This window comes from Oreochromis niloticus, linkage group LG12, assembly GCF_001858045.2.
Source record: "Oreochromis niloticus isolate F11D_XX linkage group LG12, O_niloticus_UMD_NMBU, whole genome shotgun sequence".
Classification (NCBI taxonomy): Eukaryota; Metazoa; Chordata; class Actinopteri; order Cichliformes; family Cichlidae; genus Oreochromis; species Oreochromis niloticus.
The window spans coordinates 13,805,011-13,831,140 of NC_031977.2; the positions used below are offsets into that span (position 1 = coordinate 13,805,011).

At 40.2% G+C, this 26,130-nt stretch overlaps 2 protein-coding genes across 6 annotated transcripts in view; both read right to left on the reverse strand.

Annotated features, from left to right (window-relative positions):
• pebp4 (phosphatidylethanolamine binding protein 4) overlaps positions 1-14,169 on the reverse strand; it is a 52,380-nt gene extending 38,211 nt beyond the window's left edge. The window contains exons 1-3 of the mRNA XM_003452641.4: positions 14,047-14,169; positions 12,851-12,948; positions 11,159-11,285 (exon numbers count right to left, since the gene is read on the reverse strand). Of these exons, the coding sequence (XP_003452689.1) occupies positions 11,159-11,285; positions 12,851-12,948; positions 14,047-14,049 (228 nt within the window). The 5' untranslated portion in view covers positions 14,050-14,169. The remainder of the gene's footprint in view (positions 1-11,158; positions 11,286-12,850; positions 12,949-14,046) is intronic.
• Positions 14,170-14,422: 253 nt separating this feature from the next.
• rhobtb2a (Rho related BTB domain containing 2a) lies at positions 14,423-26,105 on the reverse strand. 5 transcript variants are annotated; one of them, XM_005457460.4, is made up of 11 exons: positions 25,364-26,105; positions 25,075-25,244; positions 21,797-21,998; positions 21,599-21,702; positions 21,322-21,507; positions 20,274-21,214; positions 20,053-20,171; positions 19,286-19,436; positions 19,086-19,174; positions 18,090-18,195; positions 14,423-17,975 (listed from the first exon to the last, which is right to left on the reverse strand). In XM_005457460.4, the coding sequence occupies exons 2-11, from the start codon at positions 25,092-25,094 to the stop codon at positions 17,770-17,772; spliced, it is 2,124 nt and encodes a 707-aa protein (XP_005457517.1). In that variant the 5' UTR covers positions 25,095-25,244; positions 25,364-26,105; the 3' UTR covers positions 14,423-17,769. The 5 variants fall into 5 exon arrangements, with proteins under 5 accessions (XP_005457517.1, XP_005457516.1, XP_005457513.1 ...); XM_005457459.4 differs by having other exon boundaries at positions 25,354-26,105; XM_005457456.4 differs by lacking the exons at positions 25,075-25,244; positions 25,364-26,105 and adding an exon at positions 23,662-24,357.
• Positions 26,106-26,130: the final 25 nt, after the last annotated feature.

Below are 26,130 nucleotides of genomic sequence, written 5' to 3' on the forward strand. Positions count from 1 at the left end.
GGAGAACTGGTTGAAATAAAATAATTCGTCTGACAGATCATTTTGTGCGTGCTGATATATTTAGTGCTGTCAGAGAGGACATCACAGAGAATGGCACTTACATCACAATGCAAAAACTGTTATCAGAGGAGGTACAGGTTTATGGTTCAAGGGCTCGTCCATTCATAGAGAACAAGCTCAGCCTCTCTGCCTGACACACTGATAAAGACAGCACAAATAAAACAGCTCCACAGCTCCATCTTTGCCTCTCCCCAAGGGAATAATATATCACCCATCTGAATGTGGCACATATTGAATCATTTCCAGCGTTGATGATTCATTTGAATAAATCAGCCTTTTTTATTTTGCCAACTTGAACTGATAGTGAAATAAGGAAAACTGAAGTAACATTGTTAGATGTGAGGAAGGACAGGTGTTAGAGTGTTCTATAGGACTGGTAATCCTAATCCCCTTTCAAGCAACAATTAATGACTACAGCAATAATCTTCGCATATATGTTCCTGCAATTCCTTTTTAACTGTCAACCATAACCTGCCTAGCTCACATAGATGAAATCCAGGGGGATATGTCGCTGCAGGCAGATAGGATCTTATCCTGGATTTGCATAGATAAATGCACAGCAATAACTCGTGCGGGGACAGATACGGTTTTGACCTGCGATGTGTCATCCATCTGACCGTGCACTATTGACCGAACCTGCTCTCGGGAGTTTCAAAAGAAACCACTGGGCCAGAAAAAGAGGTCCGCACGTTATCTGCATTAATTCTTAACAAATATCAAATATTTAAAGTGGAAAGAAAAATTAAATATGGAAGCTTCCCAAACAAAAACTTTCAATGTCTTCCACAAAAAAAGCTACGGATACACAGGATCAGCCTATCGGCAAATATGAAAAATCAGCAGCTTGTGCAATGAAAGGGTTATATCCGTATTCAAGCTAAGAGACATACTCTAACATACACAGACACAAATCCTGTTGAGCTGAGCTGAGCAGAGATACCCTACCAGCCCTCCAAGGCACAATTAGGATTTCACGGGGGGAAGAAATCTACATTCCTGCACACATGAAAAAAGTCCTTTCTCCCTCCTCACAACAATATCAACTTTTTACTCAAGGAAAAACCTGAAGCACCACTCGATAGGATTTGGACAAAGAAATATAAAAAAAAACAAAGCCAAGAAAAAAAATATCTAAATTTAAGCTGCAGTTGTTAAAAAAAAAAAATATTATGGTTGAGGAAAATCCAGTCCTAAGCCTCCCAGTTCCAATCAATTTCTTCTATTCTGCGTGCTATGAAAAGAAGCTACCACTCATAGTTAGTTTGAAGTGGAGCTTTGCTACGTTTGACAACATTTGTGTGGACACCCTCAGCGCATGATTTTAACACCTGTCAGACATTTAGTCCAAGTACAAGAGGTCAAGTAGCTGCCAGTTTGAATATGAAAAGAGATAAACCAAAACAATACATTCTATTCCACGAGCCACAATCCTAATAAGTGCACACATTCACGGGAACACAGCGCAGTGAAGTCATTAGGACAGGAACATACAGCATGTTCTCTGTGAGAGTCTCAATGATCACTGTCTGCTGTGTCTTTCCTGGCCAGTAATATCTGTCAGGAACCTACATAAAAATTATATTGTTTCATAAGCAGCAAATGCATTTCCTGAAATCTGTATCTGCATGTTAAATGTAACAACACAGTTCAGAGTTCTTCTTCTTTTGGGAAAAGAAAACATTTATAATGAGTCATCAGTGTTTTATTATAATCTAGATCATTGGTTTCATTGTAAACGATCCATTATTCATCGACATAACAACACTATTACAATCTTTTCATGCGCGTGTTGTATATGATCTGGAATTGCGCTCTGCAATCAAATCTCTACATAAATGCAGACATTTTAAGAGATTAGAGTTATAACAGTTATTATACTCATAACTGATGTGTCATTATCACAAATAAGTCGGCAACTAGTCTCATAAATAAGTTCTTTAAGTCATTTTTCAAGCTAATCTACCCAAACTAGTCAAGATTCTGTTTCTCAGGAGAGAGTATTTGCCGCATCGATTTATGTGATGTCCAAATAACCCAAATAACACAGTTTGTCTGTCTGTTAGCAGTCTAGCAGTCCAGTTTTCAAGATGCCATGTTTAAATTTTGTGCAATGGTAGACACCAATAACAGCTTGAGCTCAGGTCATGGTTAAGGTCACGTCCTGTGGAGGGAGTTGTGCTCTCTGAGTGCTCTTGTTACAAAATATTTCGTGCCATGTATGTGTGACAAACAACACCTTTTTTATGTGTCATCACTCTAAAACGACACACGCAAAAGGTGAAACCACATAGGCCATGAGTGACCTGTTTTTACCCTGTATGCAGCTAAGTGGTATCAGGTCAGCTACACTGCACCATAAAGGTGAACTTTAATATTCCCTCAACAGTAACACTTAAAGGTTTTGATGTCAAAGCTTAGCATTTATTCGTTCATTTTTTCCCTTCCCCTCACCCTCAACCAGTTGCGGCAGAGGGCTCTCCCTCTGCTGGAGGTTTCTTCCTGTTAAAAGGGAGTTTTTCCTTCCCGCTGTCACCAAGTGCTTGCTCATAAGGGCTCATCTTATTATTGGGGTTTTCTTTCTGTATTATTGTAGGGTTTTTACCTTACAATATAAAGCACCTTGAGGTGACTGTTGTTGTGATTTGGTGCTATATAAATAAAATAGAACTAAATTGCATTCCTAACGCCTCACTTCAAAAATAGCACAAGTACCGTGAGAAAGTATAAGCCCCTTCCTGATTTCTTGTTTTTTTTGCATATTAGTCATACTTAATGTTTCAGATCATCAAACAAATTTTAATACTGGCCAAAGATAACCCATGTGAATACAAAATGCCATTTTTAAACGATGATTTCATTCATTAAAGGAAAAAACCTATTCAAACCCATCCGGTCCTGTCTGAATTTAACCCATCTTTAAAAAAAATGTTGACCACAATGTCACATTTAACTTTGACAAACATTAAGCTAAATATCACGATGACAATGGATGGTCAAAGACTTCAGCTACAATGAATATCTCCAAGTGTAAACTCTTAGCTCTCCTGATGAGATCTGGCAACACTAATGCCCTCAGGCACATCCATAGAGCATTATGCCAAGTAAGGACATTAGCGATACTCGAGTTTGACCAGGACCTTTAAGTTGGCCGGCTTGTTAAGTGGTGTTTTAAGGAAAAAACACATTTTAACTGTCACAACTGATTCTCAGATTTGTGTCGCGTCTGAAGAAAAGGTTAAGCACATCATCTATCTGAAAATGCCCAAATCTGCAGTCAGGCATAAACTTGGCACCCAGATATATCATGCCATCACTACGCTTCAGTTTTCTCATTATCCATACCTCTTATGACATTCACAGAAAGAAACAAAGCATCCTGCCAACACCTACTCTGTGAGAGAGCTCTTTCAGTTCAGCTCAAAAGCTGAGAGCTCCAAACCTCCACACCACAGTGTGGGCAGTGCTGGCAGAGCCATGTGCCTAAGAACACTGACTGAGTGCAACAGTTGGACTAATAACAGAACAAAAAAATAAAAGTAAAATGGACGCACAGCGGGGACAGCCACAGCTCCACAGATGAGAAGCAGGTCGACTTCTGCCCACCTCCCTCTTTATGAGGAGCGGAAGGTGTCCACAATGCTTCTGAGGTCTTAGTGCCATGAGGGGCGGTGAGCTTGCAGCTTCAGCCACTTCAGGGTAAAGCAAATCACTTTAATATGTTAAGAAGATTAAGCTGGATAAATGTCTAGATACATTTTTTGAAAAGCCACGTAAATCTCTAGTGTTTTTATTTGGGGAGGGGCGGCATGTGAGTCAGTTGAGACGATCAACACAAACCCACCAAAACGCAACGCCATTGGGTGGAAAAAATTGGGCTTATTTGAGATTTTGCATTTTAAGCTTCTTGAATCTAAGACCATCCCACCTCTTTCTTATTATTTTTAACACCAACCTTTGGGACAACAAAAGTAGGAAAGGGGGGGGAGAGAAAAAAAAAAAACACTGGTCACAGTTTCATGTGCTCTCTCGGCTTAGGCTCAGCCGTCTTATCTTGCTCATGCTGATTTCCTAGCTTTAATTGCGCAGGTCAATGTTTTCCTTAAAACTGTTAATCTGCTGATAGCATGTAGAAAAAGAAAAACACAACAAAACCAAAAAAACAAAGGTTAAAGTTCAAGTTCTTTAAAATGTAGGCAGCTGAGGGCCTTTTCAGGATGGGTTTTCAGGTAAATCATTAAAGTCACATTAATTAATTGAAGCGAGTGCATACTAAATGTGGGACGGATGACTGACTTTCTTTGCTATCTTAAGAATTAGCAGTCTGAGGGTGTCCGCCTGTCAGCTTGCTGTGTTAGAAATATCGAGTGTGAAAATGAAAGGGAGAAATGGAACAAATAATGTAAAGGGATTAACAAATCATTTGCATAACATTTTCTCTGCTTCCAAACTACAGGGTAAGGAAATTGACATGGAAGGCAGTTTTATCATTCCCTCAGATCAATCGACGCGACAATGGACCCGACTGCAACGACAACGAGCAGCCTTCTAATGTCAAACGCAAAGTCTAATCTAACTTGCCTCAAAAAGCAGTGGAAAAAAAGTAAAGTGTAACTAAACAAGTTGGGAGAAACGACAAACACATTCTCCAAAAAACTTAAATAGAGTCTGTCTTTGAAAAGATACTTTGCCTGAGCCAAACATGTATTAACCTGTTTTTTTTTTTCTTACACTCTTTCTCCCCATCTCGAGTTTAAGACAATAAGACCACTGGGGAGATGAAGGGGATGGCATTATGGAGAGTTAAGCATTATGAGCAGCCCTGAAGCTGTTCTTAAAGAAGGTGAATCAGAGGATTGGGACACAACTGTAACTAAACCCCTGTGCCGGACCACAAATGAGAGGCACAAAACATTTTGGGCAAAATGCCACTAAGCCAAGCTTCTGGGCCTTAAGTAAACTTCACTTGATCACTTATAACTTTGCGATTACTTAGTTGTAAAACAAAAGAGGCTGTCAAAGAAAAAGGGGGAAAAAAGTCAATTACCTCAGTTTCACACATAGGCACCTCAGTAAATCTGTCTGCAAAGTTTCTAGTCTCTAGTCGCCCTTTTCATATTTAAGACGCAATATTCTACAACTAAGTATCCAAAGGAAAGTTTCTAGTTTATTCTACCTCTGCTTTTTTTTTTTCCTTTCCCCCAGCTGGACAGAACACATTAAGGAAAATGTGCAAGTTTCTCACTGTGTCAAAGCACGACCGAGTCGTCTGCAGATCTTACAGTGATTCTCTGGCAAATGTTAGGTTTCTGTGGCTCATATAAATAGAAATTTAATCTTGTATGTTTGTCTAAGTATCCACAGCAGACGCACTTCCCATGCAGATTATGAATCTCTGAACAGATCTCGCAGTCAATGTATATGAACCGACGAGAGAGAGAGAGAGAGAGTTTCTGTGTGAATATTGAATAATAATGAGGCAGCACAGGTTCAGGTGGTATTTTTATTAAAGACCTGCTGCTTCGCTAAGTCGTCGCTATTACCTTTGCGCTGAAGCAAGTTTGAATCTAATTAACAAATTTCACAACCGTCGCCCATTGTCTTCAGTTGTTACGTTTTTTAAAATGAACGGCAGCATTTATTTTTTCTGCTACGAAAAAAGTTGACCTTTAAAAACAAACAAATAAAAAAAGTCCAATCAATATAAAAGAAAAGTAAATGGATGTTGGTAGGTTGAGCTGGCTTTAGATTTTAGGGCTTTGGTCAAACCGTGAATCATTTTCTCAAATTCAGCTTGCCTGCTTAGAAGCCTGACCATTGTCAGTGGTAAGAGCATACCAGAGCTTCTTTAATCTGTTCTTATCCTCCCATTGATAACACAATACATTTTCATGGTAATTGAAATCATATTTTACTCACAGCCACTATATACAAGTACTGCTGCCTACGCTCTTAGAGCAAACGTAAGGTGAAGGAATGCCACGCTACTGCAACAACAGGGTACAAAGAGTAGTTAAAAAAAAGAAAAAAGAATATACTATCATTACAGTGGATGAAAAACAAACAGGAAAAGGTGGTAGAAATGAAAAATAAAAAGAAGTAAAAATGAGATATACAGGTTTCAGGTACAGTCTACATATAATTACAAATAAACTGTTCTCTGTTCTTCAGACTTGCCAAATGAGGGCAAACCTTAAACCTTCCTGTATAACTACCTCTGTTTTCACCTGCAGCGGTCCACATGCCACACACATGCTCCGTCAGGTGCAAATTATTTTTCTTCTTTGCGAGAAGGTGGTGGTTTATTGCCTCGCTTCATCGCAATAAATATGCATCATCAATCCAGCACTCCTAGTAGCACAAGGTTGGAATTCTTCCCCTCTTTAGAAGCTTGTGTGAATCATACATGTTGTGTAGTAATGGGCTGTGTCTGAATGGAGCGGGATACGGGTCAGCTTAACGGGGTGTTATGATGACAAAGGGGAACATTAGTTAAGGAAATAAACTCCCTGAATCCCAGCCAAACAGGCTGATTTTAATCCAGCAGAGCCAAAAACACCCACCCGATGACAATGAATATGCAATTAGATGGTACATGTTTCACTAACTGACCCTCAACTTCATATAAAAAGTGCAGGAAGTGCCATGTTGGTTCATCTAGATGTGCATCTTCTAGATTCTCTGCTGAATCAAGGCCATCACCTACGGAAAATAAAAACCCTTATCTCGCCGCTATCACATCCCCAACATGAAGACCTATCAGGAATCCTGCATGGGTGGACATGTAGGCTTTCCTAGGAATGACAGGGTCTGTTAGAGAGGAACCCCACCCTCGCTTTCTCCAGCATGCCAACACAGAGGAGAGTGGGCAGCGCTGAGACGGCAGCCTGCCGTGGGCACTGCCAGGCTTAAAGCTGCCCTGTCGTCATCAGAGGCTTGCAGAAAAGAACACTGAGATTCACCAAAAAAAGAGGAGGGGGATCGTTGCATTTAAATCCTCTCTCAACGCCCCCACATGTTTTAGCAAAGCATAAAAATCATTCACGGAAAGAGAGAAAGCGAAAAAGAAAAAAGATAGAGGGAAATAGAGAGGAAACAGCTATTAGCAGCAGTAAGCAAGCTCAAGAGATCATAGTGAGGCAGCTCTAATCGCAGTAATGGTTTAAACCCTCATTCCATCCACCAGATGCAAGAAATGTCTACCCAAAAACAAGGCTTTGAAATCCCCCATGTCTAAGAATGTGCCCTGTGGCCATGGTCCTTACTAAAAAAAAAAAAGAAAAGAAAAACAACTCCAAAACTGTCTCCAATTTTGGAGTAACTATGTGGTAAAGATAGCAGTCCTGTGGCCTGTGTTGTTTACACAAACTACATCAATGAAAGATGACCATCGAAATAAAGAGTAAAAAAAAAAACGTTTAAATAAAACGTACCACACATTAGCGTCAGTAATAACAAGCATGACAAGGCTTACGGATGCACAAAAGAACATCTAAAATAAATAATTGAATTAATTGGTTCATTAAAAAATACAAACCACAAGACAAACATGTCCTTCAGGTTAAAACAAAATATTCAAACTGTGTAACCTTAGTGCGAGCAGGCTTTGTATGTCACTTATTCCTTAGTGCCTTTAGATCCTACATTAGTTAGTTGAATTAATAGCAGCCAGATTAAAGTATGACAGTGATATAGGTGTAGACATGTGCACGTATAAAGCTATGGTACTTGTATGTGTGGAGGATGCATTTACCACTGGAAGTAAAAACAGAAGACCAGAAGTTTATCCGAGGGCTGAATTAAGACCCATGGGAAAGGCTTCTTACCTGCTTTTTTAATACATGTGTATGGACGTGTATAAACGAAAAAACATTGTTTTAAACAGTCTTTCCATAATTAAAAACAAAACGACTACAATAAATCCAATCTGGCTTGTTACAAATGGTCAATAAAGCCTGAAATAAACCCAAACTTTACAACGGTTTAAGAGGACAAAATTCACTTAAAGGCTCTCTTGTTGTGCCAAAATGCACGCCTGGGTGACCTGCAACAGAGCAAAATATGCACAGTTTTAAATCCTTTTCATATAATAAGTGCTTTCATTTTCACTCTTGCTTTACTCTTTCCTGTAAGCACAGCTCTGTTTCAAAGGTTTTCTGTCCTCAGGCAAGTTTGCTGGTTCTCCAAAGAGCATTTATCTACATGATGAACTCACTATTGCTTTCTGCGAATCAAAACTTCCTAAAAGCATTTTGGCATTTGCAGCAGATATTAATATTGACTGAAACAACAACAGTTTAGATTTGAAATAGGACGACTTGAATTTTCTTTTTCTGAAATTTGGTTAGGAAACTTTTTAAAGCATAAACTTGAATTCTTCATAATGACCACCTGGTAAAGTGCGTATACATTGATATTTAGCAACGGTAGCACAATGTTACTTTAAAACGTGTTATACAGTGCATACAGTGAGCTGACTAACAGACCTCTGATGCATGACCCACAGTACATAAATGTAATTGACTGATTCCAACTCATCACGTTTATCTTGATACTAAAAGTAACGGGTTCCAATTATTTCTTCAAATGCACTTTATACAGGCAGCTTTCAAGGGTGGAAACAGCTTTCCTAATATCTCTCAGAGATAATAAAGATATCAATATAATCACGCATATGGAATACGTGCTAAATTTAAAGAATGAATTAGGTTATAAGTGTAAAGTAATGACCTTATTTCCTAATTAATCCCAATCATAAGGTTATGTGTATAACCTTATGATTGGTCATAACCTTGTGCTTATGACACAGACATAAGCACTGTGTATTTTGTATATTATAACTGCAATACAGTCAAGAAAAGCCAAACTATAATGACCAATTGCTTATTAGTACTCATTGTAGCAATAAGCAATCTAAATAGTGTTCCAAAGAATTTACAGTCACAGAGGAGTGTTTTAGACCACCAACAGGTTCAGAGGTTAAAATATTTATGAAACTACGTTCATGTCAAACATGGGGCCTTCAGCAATCTGTACTCCGAGCTCTTGAAAGATTTCTAAAATGTCTCCATTTGTCCTACACTGATTAGCATTTTATCTTTACTCAAGAGACTGTGCGTAATCCAGCCGTGTTTTCAGTTCAGTCGCATGAACCAATGCGTATCCCACTCACTTCACACGGTAGATGCTTCTGAAGATGCAGAGTGTAAGCAGGATTTCTAAAAACACTCCATTAGCACACACGCCAGGTTTTCATAACACATAAGTTCAAAGTGGCGAACAGTAGCGCTGAAGTTTGGACACAGAAATCCGCAGTTTTTGTGATCCTTTGCTTTTGTTTTTGGTCATGAGCACATATTTAGATTGAGGTTTATGGGACTACTGCCCATTGTGTTCTATTACAATTACTCAGCAGGCATGCATCCCGTCCCAGTAATGAAGTGGGTGTTACAGTGGGTGGATTTCAGCGGCCACTATTCTGTATTCTTGCTACTGGGTACAAGGGCTGTGTGGCAGAGAATAGCAGCAGCGCTGGCAGCATGGCACGGTGACAGAAAGCGTGGTGGACCAGCAGACCAACCGCAGAACCACGGGCGACAATCTCAGCCTTCAATAGCGTGTGTTTACATAAGTGTCAGGAGAAATGGAGAATTGAGAATTTCAAAGCCGAGCAAATAAAGTTTGTATTGATTTAATCTAACATGTAATCTGTTTTGCTGTCTGACACTGATTCTAGCAATAAAAGAGAATCATGTAAGACAGCATTACAGATAATACGACCATAGATCAAATGGAGTTTGGGCAAGAGAAGGGCAATAGATCATGTTCAAGCTAGACTGCTTAGCTCTGGAATTCATAAACTAGCTCCTAAATCGAGGTGGCTTTCAATTTAAGTTTTCAATTTACAGATGTAGGATTTTTCAGCGCTCTTTCTGTGGAATGGGTCGCATGTCTCTTTCAATCTGCTGCTCACAACTACACGGAGAATGATCCACTGATAAGTAATCGCATAAAGAATTTCACTACACAGATCATCTGAATGTAAGGATTTGGAGAGAACAATACAGCATCCTCAGCTAGGTGCACTGTCACCTCATTTTCCATTCTTGATTCATTCTATTATATATAAATTGTATTTATGGGCATGGACTGTTAATGTCATTTACTTCTTACAAGCAGTAAACATCATCTGCTTCATCTTCAAATGAAACTTATCCAAAATATTAAGGCTAACATTTGTGATTTAGGCTGGATCCTTCTCAGCTGTACTGATAAAAATCACAATTCACGATCCATCTTTCTCATCTTGTGATTAGTTTGTTTTAAACTTGAGTTAAAACTGTTTTCATCTTAAACTTTATTAACTTGTGAAGGATATCATGTCAGAGATTCATTACTGAGAAGCATTCACATCTTTGTTTGCTGTCTGTTGCAGCTCATTTTAATAACTGCCACTAACACCTAACTGAGGGTGGTGATTTATTGTGTGTTGCTTATGAGTTATGTATTTTTTCTTTCTTTTTTACATTTAGTCATTCAAAGACCAGAAATGAGGACACCAAGCAATATTACCAACTTTACAATTTGATAGTACAAACTATAAGTGCAGGTACAACATAACCTTTGTTTGAGACAATTGTTCCTTGAGAGACTTACAAGTGTGGGGTAATTGCACCCCCCTCTGGTGACAGAGGTTACTGCAATGAAACAATGACGAGTGCAGCCGTGGCAGATAACAGAAGAGGACAGAGATACTCAAAAGTTAAAGTGTTCTGACATACATATAAAAAATACTTTTTTAACTTATGATTTAGAAAGCTGTTATTTACATTATGCCTCTTATAAATGTAAAGCTAGAGCTGTCCCACTTAGGTACACATGAAACCTTTTTTTATTCATTCCTGCCCCCTAGTGTTGGAAAAAAGCATGTGCATATTTCCCAGTTAACGCTGTCTTTACAGAGACAAAATATGCTTAACTTTGCCCCCAAACTATAACTACTAGAATAATTCTGACCATTTTCTCTGCAGAACAATGCAGACAAATACAGGATTAGAAGGGGGTATTTCATTGCTCTGACATTCCATAAATGAGGTCTTACCTTCTGTGCAGTAGAGAAGTAAACCTGTGGGGCTTTCCAAACTTGGCTGACTTTCTCTCTGAGGTTCTTTGGGATTATGAGGCATTGATAAATGTCCAGCTCTGGGTAGATCACCTCTAGTCCACCACTTTATTGAAGAGAGATCTTAAAAATTAAACTGATTCTATACAGTTTTGTATTATGTTGTATTAAGGATGAAGTGAACAGATGCACATTGTGAGATAAACACAGGTAGTTTAACAAAGTGTTTATAGCCTGCATACAGCTGTGGTGACATGTTTACCTCCACTCATTGTGGGCATGGATGTCGTGGCAATTTGGGGGGTTTAATGATTTTTTTTTCAACTGTTCTTTTTCCAGGGTAGAATGATTGCACAGCTTACATCTTTAATGACTTTAAAAAACAAGAATTGGTGCACAAGTTTGAATTTATTTTGGATTTTCTCAAATCCACAAAGGGTCAAAAGTATACATAACGGCTCAAACATATGCATGCACCCCCACTAATATTCGTTTCAATGTCACTTTGCAAGTTGCACCTGTAGCAGACACTTTGGAATAACTCTGCCTGGATATTTCAACACTTTTCTTAGCAGAATTGGTAGAATTCATTTAAACTGACTGGTGTTCGGGCATAGGCTGGGCTTTTAAGCATAGTTAACAAATTTTCAATCAGGTTGAGGTGATGTCTTTGGGTTAAGATTAGCCTGCTTTAGCCACTCCAAATTCAGTTTGATGTATATTTGGGATGATTGTCCTATTCGAAAACCCAATTGTGTCCAGATTTCAACCGTCTCGCTGTTGGAAGATTTTAGAGGTAATCCACCTTCTTCATCATTCCATCTACTTTGTGCAATGTACCACTGGTAGCCAAACAGCCCCAGTCCCATCTTGCGAATCAGCTCAATCTTTGTCTTGTTTGACCATAAACCTTTTCTCTAGCAGTCATTTGGCTTGTTTATGTGACTTTGAAGAAGGGGCATTTTACTTGTTTGGTGCCCTCTTGGACCACGGTGATGTAAAACTTGCTTCAATCAGTTTCCAGTTAATGGCAGGCTTGAGCCTTGGTGGTTCCAGGGTTGTTCAATTTCTTCTCATGTGAGAGTGACAATTTGGGTCTTCCTGCAGTTAAAATTCAATTCAAAGTTCAATTTTATTTATATGGCGCCATATCACAACAATAGTCGCCTCAAGGTGCCTGTTTCAGACCGTGGCAAAGTTGTAACACATCTGAATAACTTGTACTTAAGTACAGTTCTTTGAATTTGGAATATGCAGTTGTTTAGAAACTGCTCTAAATTAGCCCTTCCCAGCTTGTGCAAATCTACAATTCTCCTTCTCAGAGCTCTGAGTATTGGTCAATCCAATACAGTGACAGACAAACTACCACCTGTAGTCAATCATGATCACTACCAAGAACTTAATAGGCCTTGGACTTGTCAAGTTAAAAGACACTGCAGCACCATTTATGAAAAGACTGTGCATGCATACTTTTGACTCTGTGTGAACTGGAGAAAATCCAAAATAAACTCACACTTGTGCACCTAATTGTTATCATATTATAGATCTAAGCTGCACAACCGTTCCACCCTGGAAAAACAATTCAAAGAAATTTGAAACATATGAACACAACTGTATCATTGCAAACACACTGCAAACACAGTATGATCACAGCTCTCATCGGTGACTTACTGACAGAAAGAAGCATCCTGAGAGCTGAGGGTGTGTTCTTTTGCTTCCGTGTGAAACAGCCCCAAAAGGATGAGCCGGAAAATAGGAGCAAGTATGGCCTGCAGAACAACAGCGATTAGCCAGGCATCTATCATCTAGGAAATATTGTGAGGCGAACAGTATTATTCTGCAGCAACAGGCTCTCAGAAACATTGAATTACAAAGTCGCACTCCAGGTCCAGGTCAAAAAACGCTTGTGCATACCGGCAGATGTAGAAGAGTCTCTATTTGCTCTGCTTTTCATCAATGCAGTGTGGCTCCACAAAAGCAAAAGAAAATCAATGATGAGCGTCATGTTTGCCAGACATTGATGGAGGTAAATGTCTTTGGAGAGCCACAGCTGTAAGTGATTTTGTAGTTTTTAATGTTCTGTAGACACATATTGATACATTGATGCTTAAGTGTGAACAGAAACTCCAATCAAAAAGAAGTTGTAGCTTCATAAAAGCGCAAATCATTCACCTGCAGTTAGCCTGGCAGTTTAACTTTTTTCCCCTTCGCTTACTTAAGAGTCAACTGATTAGCAAAGCTAGTATGCCTCCGCCCTCCTCTGGTCCTTTTTGCTTGATCAGGTTTGGTTACATTTAGGTCACCTGCTGCCCACACTCAGCCAATCAGAGCTTAATCTAAACTCACCTACACCTGTTCGACTAGATGACACATCAGCAGCATATCACTACGCAAGTTTGCACACCAAGAGAAAAATAACGTAGTTCGCATAAAAAGCACAGGCGGAATTGGGTGCTCACGGCTCTAGGCAACGTCATTGTCCAATCACAAATTTTTTATTTATGTCACGTGTGTCCTTAAACAGAGCCGGTCGCGCGCTACACCACAAAAATTGCTAATGCGTTAGATGCTATATTTAACTTTTAATGGCTCCCATCTCCGTTTCACGTCATTGCTTTCCGTTATATTTTGTTTTCTACTGTTAAACTCAAGGCTGTACTAAAAGCGAGTCCCAATGCCTTTTAATGTGTTACTAACACTAGCAAGTTTAGCCTTTACTTATTTTAGCTTGTTTATATTTATGCAGTGTATTACTGAGCGTCGGAGTGTCGACAAGTCGACAGCTAACCTGAAATAAAACTACACACAGGCAGCAGGCATCTAAACTAGCATTAAGAATAGCAGCATACATGTGTCATAAACATTACCATGTCTCAAAAGTTGTCGGCTGGTGCTTGTTTGACTGCAGGTTCCTCCTTCTGCTTCAGCTGCTGCCGCCTCTGCGCAGAGCTCGGTCCTCCTGACGTGTGATGAGGCTGCACAAGTTTCATGTAACACGACCAAATAAACAGACTCCACCATACCGGACTCCACGTGTTGCTCTTTGTTTATTTAGTAAATATTATTTACACGTTTTCAAGAACACATGCTACAGAATTTCATATTTATAGCTCCCAAACAATAAAAACAGCTCTTGAGAACGAAGACAAAGAAAATAAAAACCTGGTGACTAAACAAAGTGTCATCCAGGTTTTGAACACTGAGAAAACATTCAAGTTTTTTTTCTTTTCTGTTATTGTTTTGTTTTTTTAATTTTATTTAATTTTCAACAATTTCTGATCAAGGCCTCTTAAACTATGCAGTAGTGATTGTGCAGCATATAATATATATTCCTGGTGCTGCTAAAGCTCCCTTTGGTTTGTGCTTCTCTGCAGCTGTGATATTAGCACCCAAACAAATGGAAGAGGGCCCCCAGTAGTAACTAATTTAAAATTCATGATCTTATTTTTCTTCTTTTTTTAACCTGATGTTGTCTACTTCTTCATCTAATGATGTTGCAGTACCCTTTAATGCAATTTGAAGAGAACCCGGTGCTACAAAGCAGTGCAAGTTTATACTTTCAAAGTCAGACATTTCAGTATGCATAGTACAAAACAGTATGTATGTTAACCTATGCAATAGCTTGTATCGATTGCCATGTCGAGTTCGACTTGCAGAAGTCAAATATATATATTTACATTTTGAGTTAGCATCTAGCTTCCAGTGTCCACACTATCTTAGCATTTTGCTACTATGCAGTCTCAGAAATTGGAGCTCAGTGGAGTACATAAAGAAACTTTAAAATAATGAAACGAAATTTTGAAATCCCTGCATTAATTTCATGGTTAATGTCACAAATTCGATGGTTTGTCATTAGTCTAGTGTGGCCTTAATAGCCAGAGTCTTTAATCTTGTCTTTCAGCTTTAAAAAAACCAAAATCATAAACCTTTAGCAGTGTTCAAATTGACACACACTCACTGGACTCCTTGAATCACACACTGACTGATTGCTTTATATCCAAATTATGGATTATGTACATTTATAGATACACACACAGCCTAGAGAGCACCATAGTAGCTTACGATATAGCAAACAAACTAGTGACCACAGTAACACTACTTTACATTCAATAGCACACACTACAGTACACTGTACATTAAGGCATGAGGTGTTCTTGATGCAAAACAGTAGAAGATTCGCTGAGAAATGCGATGCACTGAGGAATGGAAACCATGTCTATGAACTTCATCAGTCCTACCATCAAGGCGAGCTATAGCAATATAGACCCTCCTGCTGCTAAAGTACACTAAACTGTATTTTGAGTTAACTAAACACTATCTATTACTCAAATAATTGAGCACTTAAAAACATTCAGAATTAGAATAAAATCGGAGGGTCATCAGCCTTCTGGTGTTTGCTGTCATTTATGCTGCTGATTAAAATACCTAAAAATGAAAGTTCTCAATTTTTTCTTTGCTTAACAACAGATGTTTTAACATAAAAGAGAGCAATTTAAAGATACCGCTTCGAACACCAGAACCACCACTCTGATATGCCTTACATTTTTAAACGACTGCAAATTAATGTCATCTATTTTGGCGGGGCTCTGTTCATGCAGTGTAGTTATTACTCAAGGAATTAATACAAGCAATACATTTAGCCTTACCACTTAATTATTTTAAACTCTTTTCTTGGCTCTAATTATGTGTACTTAAAAATGCTGTTGAAAAGAATGATCATAATGGATTAAAGCAAGCCTGAAAAGCAAATGCTGGAACTGATTCTTTTACATAGCATTAGCATGTTTTATGAATGTAGATCTTTATAATGCAATGTGTCTACTTTACTATCCTATTTTGCTAGTAGTCAACTGTATATTTGAACCGCCTGTAAATTCTATGTATAGTAAGATATATAATGGAGGTAAGCACAATGAGTATTAAACAACAGTTTGTAGCTGCACAGTAACTAAATGCAAGTCAGATAAGTCAAGTCTGTATTCAGTGTGTGTATTACTCAGTAATACTGTATAATTCTGCTCACTGCCTGCAGTGCACATTTTTAGGTAACAGCACATTAGAGTGATGCAAGTTACTTGCAGTTGATATTTTTTTTACAATTTACAGTACTACCCATCTTCGCTGAGCGCCGTGACTGCTGATCGAAATGCTGCAGCCCTTCTGACAGTCAAGTACAACAGTAGATGACAGCTCTGAACGTATACTGTGAGGCGTGCGAAACAAATCAAGAAAAATGATTTGATTGAAACCTCTTCACAACTGTTTTGGACACATTTTGAACATCTTAGCAATGCAGCCAGTTCCCAGTTCCTTTAAAAGAAATAATGAAGATCTGCTTGAGTGTGTCATGATGCCATACTGTCCTTAACGCTGTTCAAAAGGATGCCAATACTGGAGGTTCTTGTGTGTGTGTTTGTCTCTGCAGAGAAGAGTCCAGAAAGTGCTGGGTGTGTAGAAGATGTACTGATGACTTCACATGAAGGGCCGTGAGGAGGCCTCATGCATGCGCGAGTCTTACATATCCCACTGCAACCTCTAATCAACTAAGATCAATCTCTAAAGGCTAAATCACCACCAGAGAGAGAGAGAGATACACATCGCTGTCACAGAGTCCACGTGGTCTCTTCGGCTCCAGAAATGCTGCTTTGTAGGAAACTGACGGAATCCTTCAGTGAAGAACTGATAAAAATCCTCAGCGAACGACACGTAGTAAATATTATTGATCTGGTTTGTTTTTGCTGGCATTTTACGGAAAAGACTGATTCTTTCTCTGATTTGGATCTCTTGTGTCTCCGGACACTGAATCAATTCATGTAAACGACAGCCCTTTTGTGACAAGAGGACACAAATCACAAGTTGATTGTGTCCGGGCTTGCATCGCCTTCAGCTATGCAAGCTGTACACAAACATTCAAAAATAGAACGACTGTACAAAAATATACATGAGTAGAAGTTGCCAGTATTTTATCACTTATGCATCCACGATAATAACAGGCATGATTGGAGTAACTGTTTCCAGGTAGGCCATGCTATTGTTACATCCTGTTGATGAGCTCATACTGTACACATAGTTTGGTAGATTGTAAAAACACTTAAGGGCAAAGTGTTATATCTCTGAGACTTAAATTCTGTGTTGAATTGCTGGTTGTTGCAGCTGATAAGCAGCACTTGGTTATCAGTTCAAGGTAACTGATGACAACTGTGACCACAGGTGAAAGGTTCTGTGCCAGCAGAGTCCTGTTTTTAAAACTTAAAACTCGGGCGGCAGAACGCACAACAATCCACGTGAGCTGATATTTGCGCCAGATACACTGTACCGTTTGTCAGTAAGGTTCATGTCACTGAGATTTGAGTCTCGCGTATAACAAGCTAAAAATCTAAGAAACAAAACTCATTACTTTGACCGCTAGACTGAGCTGAGCTTGGAAACCTGGGGTGCTGTTTGACTGCAGAGGTAAGCAAACAGTAAATGTAACTGTGTGCCTGAATAATTGGGGCGTATCTAGCCAGCAGCGCTTATGTTTGACTGGAGCTTTTACAGCTTGCATCCACACTGACGCGCTGCAGAGTGGGCCTGTCTTTACCACTCCGTCAGATGACTGCAGATGAGCCAGAAGATGGAGAGTTCGAGTTAGGGGAAGAAGGAAGGTTCCAGAAGAGCCACTTGCGTTTACACTGCCTCCTCTGGTACAGGTAGTCCTCCTTGTCGCGCTCTTTGCGTGCCCTTTGGTAGTGGTCGTCTTCTTTCAGGTACCACACCGGCGGCCAGCGATGTTTCTCAAAGTATTCTTGGTTCTCTGAATCAGAATAAATATTTTCAAGACAATCTTTTCTTTAGCTCCTCTCTGTCTCACACTGGCGTTCGCTACTAATGACAGGAGAGCATTAAAGGTTGATCAGATGTTTGTTACCTGCAGACTTGGCCTTCATATCTCTGGGAAATTTGCGGCAGATGCTGTTGTAGTTGGTACAGATGTGGTGAAGACACCAGCCAGTGAGCTGCTGGGCACCGTGGAACTGTCAGCACACAAAGTCATATATCATCACTCTGTGTGTTTTGTTTTGTAGATAAAAAGCAGTGCTGGGGTTTGCTGACGTGAAAAGCAATGATCGGTAATGCACATATTTAAAAAAACAATCTATATTTGGAGTGCAGAGGCCATTTGAGTTGACCTTACATTTAGACTGTCTTGTTTACACTTCTTTGTCAGAGCCATTAAGTAAATTTGTACTGCACTTAGAAGCTTAGTCATGGTAGCATTACTATGCTAATTTTAGCATGCTGCAGTTAGTATGGCAACTAACAAAGTACAGCAGAAAGTGACAAATTCTAAGGATTCTAATATATATCAACAGTCTTTCTCCAATATATTTTCCCACAAATCTATCCTTTTCTTTTCACAACACAAACACACAAAAAACAAACCAAAAAAATCTAACAGTCATTAGCCAGTTCGATTTGTTTGGTATATTCTGGTCTGGTAAAGCAGGCAGCAGTATAGTAATAAAAAACAGCATGCAATTTCATTTTAATGTTTGTGTTTCAGTGGTGAATTGTACCAAATAAATGTAAAACTATTCAGGTTGTTGTAAAATGAGCATGCCGGGTAAATGGAAAATATACCCATTTGAAACTTAATGAGAGGACGATGTACAGTGCTGAGCATGATTCCTGTCTCCCAGTTGCTCACTGCACCAAAAATCCTTCAGCTAGGTAAGGGCAGTTTAATTTAATGTGTCTTTTGCCCCACCTACTGCCTGTGCCCGTGCAAACTATTTTAGCCTCAAGTGAAGTCCCCTCTGAGAAATGCCCTCATTAATAATAAAAATAAAATCTATTTTGTCACAGTGTTATATAAGTGCGTTAAGAACAATCCCTGCTCGAAATGATTGGCAGGTCACACTACCTGGGCCATATCCAAGTACACCAGCACATCTCCATCGATGTCAGCCCCCATCATCGCCGCCTCCGTCAGCACTGTTACTGTGTAGAGTTCTGAAAGAAACATAAAAGCTGCTCTCTGTAGGCAACGGCTTGGAAGGGCACACTGCGGCTGCATGTCATACAATCCTGTACTTTACAGGAAAATGATACCAAATGTAATACCTGTAAGTGCAACCAGGTGGGGGAGGCAAAGTCGATTGGCAAGAACAATGAGCTCCATTGCATCCAGATCTGAGCGAGAACAAAAGCGGCCCGTGTACAGATATTCTAGCACAGCCCTCATACAGCTGCGAGTTGTGTTGGGGAACAGCACCTTAGGAGCAGAAAACATACATGATTCAGGTCCTGAAGGATTCAGCAGGTGTGCACAGAGAGAGGAAGAGCGAGAAGGAATCTCCTGTTCAACATTTTACACGATCAGACTAAAATAAATATTTACTTTTTGTGCAGCAAGGGAGAGACACATTGTGAGTTTCATAGGTGATCAATCTAAATATAGCTTTGCAGAGCTATCTGATACAGTATGGATCATTTGAAAAGACACCATCTCAATTCCAAACGATCTAAAAAGTTTTTCTTCTATCAGGTGTTTTATGAATTTGTAGTACTTTTACATTCATAGTAGAATCAGGCACAATTAGCAGGCCTCAGAGAACTGCAGTACGCTTGGATCACAAAGCCAATGTAATTGTATTACAGCATATTTGCAGTCCTCTAATTATACTTTTTACACACTTCACGTAGTCCATCGGTGTGCTACACGAGCCACTTTGTGTATTTGAGATGTGCTACACAAGTGTGCTTTCTTTAATTATAAACTAATTAAATTTGCGAATGATTTGACTGGTAATAAGTATATAACTATAAATGCTGAACTATGTAGAATACGTGTTTCATACAGGGCTGATTTTAGCCTGTCCTCGACTCACCTCTTTGGTGCAGCTCTCAACAAAAGGCCCGCCAAACATAGCGGCCATCCAGTCACAACTAGAGATGAGTAAAGGCTTGTGGGCCATGATCGTCCCATCATCTAGCTTGAAAACTACATCTGCAACGCAGAAGTGAGAGCTAGTAAAACCTCACTTACACCGGCATCCACTCTACTTCAAGCTGGGCAGGCAAACAAACACATGTAATGATTTGCTCTCACCAGAAAAAGTGCCTTTGGCCAAGCACTCTTTGACTCTGTTTGTCCGCCGCACATGGAAGGCTTTGGTGATTTCTTGGTTCATGAAGGCTTCATTGTTGAGTATGTTTGCCACCATCATCCGCAGGTCAAAGACCTCCAGCAGCTCAGCGATGTGAGCAATGTGCATTAGCTCTTTTTCATTCTCGTCTAGCTGGCCAGTGTACAAGTAGCGAAGTACTGCTCGAAAAGGACCGAGCTGCATGGACTGGTCCATGTGGACTACAGTCATAGGCCTGGGGCTGTACGTTATGGGGTCATCCACAAGCTCTTCCTGAATGCTGACAAAGGCTCGGCTCCACGAGGAGAGCAGTCTGCCCCGCCGGGCGACCTCGGAGTCTTTCAAGGTCCCGTCACTAGTGCAGGCCCTCAGGTTGGCCCTGTCGCCATCATCGCTGCTCTCACAAACATCAAAGCTTGCGGCACGCATCAGCAGCTCTCGCCCAGAGATCGGACCCCGAGGGGGCTTTTCGATCTCCTCATTTTGCATGTCCATAATAAAGAGGTCGTAGAACTTTGAAGAGGATGTCGCCAGGTATATCTTGTGTGCGAAAATCTTTTGTCGCTCCTGCAGGACCAGGATGACATCAGCACAGTGTGGGTCCTCGAGAAGACCGGCTGGATGCTCCTCTGTGGTGGTAGGGGGAGGTGGCACAGTGATTATAGGTGGGGGAGGTTTTGGTGGCAAGAAGGGTGCCTGAAGGAGAGGTCGCTGGACATTTCTGAGGTGAGATTTCCAAAACTGCAGGTGGCGGCGTGAAATGAGCGCAGCTCGGATGGCGTTATCAAAGACGTCCTTGACTCCAAACTGAGCAACAACACTGGTTTCATAATATGGTACTCCCAGCTCTTTGGCCACCTCCCGGCCTCTTTCTGGAGGAAGAATCTCACTGGATTTTATTGGTCTGAAAAATTAGGAAACATATCAGAAGTTAATCGGAAGTAAATCAACCTTTCGGGCATGAAACTTGAAGGTTCTTGCATACAGAGAGATAAATGCAAAACTGAGTACCTAGCTAAAGGCCTCCGTGCCCTGTTCACTGCCTCCAGGTCAGCATAGCGCAGGTCCAGCTGACAGCCTACCAAGATGACAGGAGCACGGGGACAGAAGTGTTTGATCTCAGGGTACCACATAGTCTTCACATGGTACAGAGAGTTGGGATTGGCGATTGAGAAGCACAAGACCACAACATCAGACCTGAAGGGAAGCCAGAGGGCAAACTTGCTTATTTCTGGTAAGATGAAAGCAACTGATGGTAAAAAGACCACTGAATTTCCCATTTTCCCACCTGCCATATGCAAAACGCCGGTCCTTATGATGGTCTCCAAAAGTATCCCAAAGCCGGAGTGACACGCTGACATCATCCACAACATCTCTTGAGCGCTCTAAAACCTGATAGGTGCCAAAAAAATATTTGTATACGCACAACCACCAGCCTCTCTATATCGAGGGAAAAAAAAACAACTATTTGAGCTTTCTTACTCACCTCCTGGCATACTCTGTATTGGTCAATTGCCCAGACCGTGGGTACATGTGTGGCGAGTAACTGGTACTGAGTCAGGGTGGCATTGCAAGCCCGGGCGCAGATGAGGCGGGTCTTCCCAACTGCATTGTCTCCTACCACCACACACTTGATAGTTTCAACGTTTGGTCTCTCATAGTCCATATCAGAATCCGTCAGCTGGGGCCTGTCAGAATATAAAGGTGTGCAGAAAGTCGTGTATTAGCACTTTCAGTCCTATACTACCCCGCTATGAACGCTGCAGGGACAGACACTGACAAGGCTTCATCTGCACTGCTAATTCTGCCTGCAGAGCTATCAGGGGATGGCCTCGTGACTTCCTTGTGTCTATTCACAAGTTCCCTTTTATTGTTCCTGATGTAGAAAAGAATGAAAGCACTGAGCAAACAACAACAAAAAAGAGCTTCAAAATAATAGGCTGGTTTTATTCAACCTTAATTAAAAGGTAGAGACTCTTAGTTTGAAATGAGTTAAATAAGTTTAAATGCTACTGCTCCCCTGTTAATAAAGGCTGCTGCAATGCTACATGTATGACACATCCCTGCAATTCCTCCAGCCATGAGCAAACCTAAAATTCCCTTTCTTTTTTCCCTATGTCATTACATCTCAAGCATAGCACCCCAACCTTATACCTCAGCTTATAACTTAAGTCATCAAAGCCTTCATGCATGCGGCATGCACGCATGCGCCTTAAATGAAACAGTAGGAATAGGTAAACAGACTATTGCTGTGTCTTGAAAATGGTTGCTGACGATTTAGGTCACTGTTCCGGTTTCCAAGGGAACTGTGGTTGGTGTCAGTGTGTTACACCCTATATCAGACAAGCCTCTGTGATTTATGCTATTTTTTTGATTTGGCGTATAGAGACAACACCACTGTGTAGTTTCGTAACCTGATTTTAAACCATCTGAAACCCAAGTCACACCATGTTTAATTTACACATCCAGAGCTTACACGATTAAACAACAAACCTCCATCTGAGCCCACCCCCCCTCTTGAAAGTGTAAGCAGACTGGGAATATAGCCTCCATTCATATTTATATTCTCAGATAGTGCTGCCTTCTTATGAATGAAGCCAGCTACCCCTACCTGGAAGTCAAGTGCCCACTATCAAGAAAAAATAAAAAAAAGCAGCTCCCTTTCTAAAGCATAACTTCGATAGCTCTTACACTAAAAGGACTTTCTATCAAAGACGCTTTTGCAGCATCATTTGCTTACTTTGGTTCACACAGTGCTCAAAATATTACTATCATGGGTTACTAGGATTTCTTTGCCTCATGGTCACTCTGTAGCCATTCATAAAAAATCCAGCTCTTCATTCACTGCATAATCCGCATCACTATAGGCTTCTCTCACCTTTCAAAACAACTCGCAGTCTGACCTTAGGCTGGGCCTGTCTGATACTATAGAGATACCCCGCCCCTACAATTGCTCATTCAAATGCCCTTTCCTGTTACAGACTACAATGCGCAATTCACGAATTAATTAATGATATTTTAAATGTGGTCAGATATACTATATAACACACAGTGCCTTGAGTCGATCATTTTAAAAACACATTTTTTAAGGAGCCTCGGTTATCTGCCATAACAAGGATGATAAAAACGTGCATACCCTACCAGAAGGACCGAACAGTGCCTCCCTCCACCACCGAGACACTAGTCATGAGGCTCTGCTGCATTACACGTTATGTAACGCCCCGTCACTGACTCTTGAGCCTGTTTATCCGGCTCCGAGTTCATCGCAAAAACCAGCCTCCCCCCCACACCAAATAAACGAATTAAAGCCACTCTGATGCTGTGGTCGTAAAGGTTGCCAACCATCCTTACCGCAACATAAGGAAGTGCTGCATCGGGTTGGTCGATGAACGAGATAAAAAGCAGGGCTCCATCGGATGCGTCTTGCTCCTGACGGCAGCTCGTATTTAACTTCATCTTCAAGGCGAGGTGAACGAGGCTTGGAAATAGCCGATGTTACAGCAAAGTTGCGACGAGTGCGACGAGCCCGATGGCACTGGCAGAAACGCGGACGCTGAGGTGAAGTCTAACGGTGCGATGCAGAGTTGCAGCCCTGACCGTCATAGAGCCACCTCCACTTACTGGATGGCCTCCGTAGCTAATAATAGGCAGGCGCACAGACGGAAAAAAAAAGAAAAAAACCAACAGAACCTATTTATTACAAAACACTGATCCGCTCATACTTTACACTTTATTTAGCCCAGATTATGATTGAACTCATCATGGATCCTTGGACACATTAAGTGTGCAGCAGACTTCAGCATGAATGATCAGCTCACTTCTAATCATAGTGGTGTAAGAAGGGGTGTGACCACTTTCAGTCGGGTCAGGTGGACTCACACACAGCGGAGAAAGACCAGGGATTAACTTTTGCATGTATGTATACACTAAAACACACGCGCGCGCACACACACGCGAGCGCGCGCAGTGTTTGCAGGAATGACGGATAGACGAGAAAAACTGAATACATTTCTGTTTGTTTAAAACATAAGATACTTCACTGTAATTCTGGCACTACCACACCATCACAACGAAATTAGATTAAATAAATAAATAAATACATAATTCATTTAAAAAACACAACAATAAGCAAATAAATAATAATAATTTAAATAAAAAAACTCTTAAACACTAATATAAAATAAAGAAATAATACAAATATATTAAAGGAAATACACAGACCTTAGCAGACTAATCTGTCTCTTTTAGACAGGTTGTTATGAGGTGCACATTTTATCTTTTGATATGACTCACATTATCGCTTCAAATACGTTAACTGTTAACATCTTCGTCATCATTACAGTGTCACAAGCACATACTTTGACTTTTAAATTCCCAAATTTGAATGATTTTTGCTTTCATATTACCAAAATGATGCTGTTTGGAGTTTCTTACTTAGCAATAAAGCCCCAACAGACCTAAGAGACTCGTAGGTCTGTAAGTCACCGCCGTTCATCAGTTTTGTGTTAAAGCATTTAATTTCTGCATTAAAACAACTGTGTTCAGTGAATCAGAGTCACCTCATCGAATCTCCTGGATTTACTTGACATTTATCATGATCACCATACATCATCCTTCAGTGTCAGCAGCTGGCTAATGTCGGCTATTTAACTGGAAAAAACATATCAATGGATCTAATTGGCAGCAAGTTTAGCTATTGTTTAACAGTTCAGGGAAGTGTTCAGTGATTTAACACACACGCACAAAAGAAAAAAAGCAACTCACTCATGGGTACTGACAGCCATGGTTTCCAAAGTTAAGGCCTACTAAAAGAGAGTTTGCACTGTCAGTGAAGTAGCACTTCCTTAAAGTCCAGCTCCCAGGCAGACCGCTGTGTCCTCAGCCTCAGATCAGGAACTCTTTACAGCCACACAGTGTTCCAGTTATGTTGTCGTCTGTGTTAGAGAGCACAACAATGCAGTCTGGTGTTTGTTAACTATGTTTCAGAAGCAAGAGGATCAAATTACAGCTGACCTTTACACCGACTTGCAAATGTTACAATACCGAAGCTTACGTGGAGTTGCTCAAAAAGAAATCAGGCCGCTGAGCTGATTTTAACAAAGAAACTTCTCCAACAGATTCATGTCCTAGTGCGGGTTCATTTCATTCAGTATTTCCAAAACACGTGACAAATCGCAAAGTGAAATGCCAGTTTGTTGGCGCTCTGGGACACTGAGTATTACTGGCCTGATTCATTTACTTCATTTACTGTTTGGTTTAAGGAAACTGCAGTGTTCAGTCTCCTCCAGCAGGTGAGGCTGACAGTCTAAATTTGACTTAATCCTCTTTTATATAGAGGGTAGAAAAAGGAGAAAGTCCCTTCAAAATAAAACACGTGAAAGATTTGCATATTTGAATGCACAAATTAAATAAAAAGCCACACGGCATAAAATGTTATATAGCACTTTTTTTTAAAAGTAGTAGTCTTTTATAGCTGTCAGTCAAAACATAAAGAACGTGTTATCTTCAGGATATGAATACAAATTGAAAAAGACGCGTATGCACGTTATTAACTTATTATTAGCGTATTTATTTATTGTTTCAGATGAATCTGCTGTCAAAGAGTTCCTAAACAAAAGGCTGATAAACACAAATGATTCTGCTTTTGTAAAAGCAACATATGTGTTCCTTATTTGTTATCAGTTCCTGATAACCTGTAGTTAATGTGGGAAAACAACAAGGCGTTTTTTTTTAACAACATGCAAAGCATCCCACCTGGCTTTAGTTTCTTCTTTGCATAACTTTAACAGTTTGGACGGTTATAGATCAACCAAGCGTGAC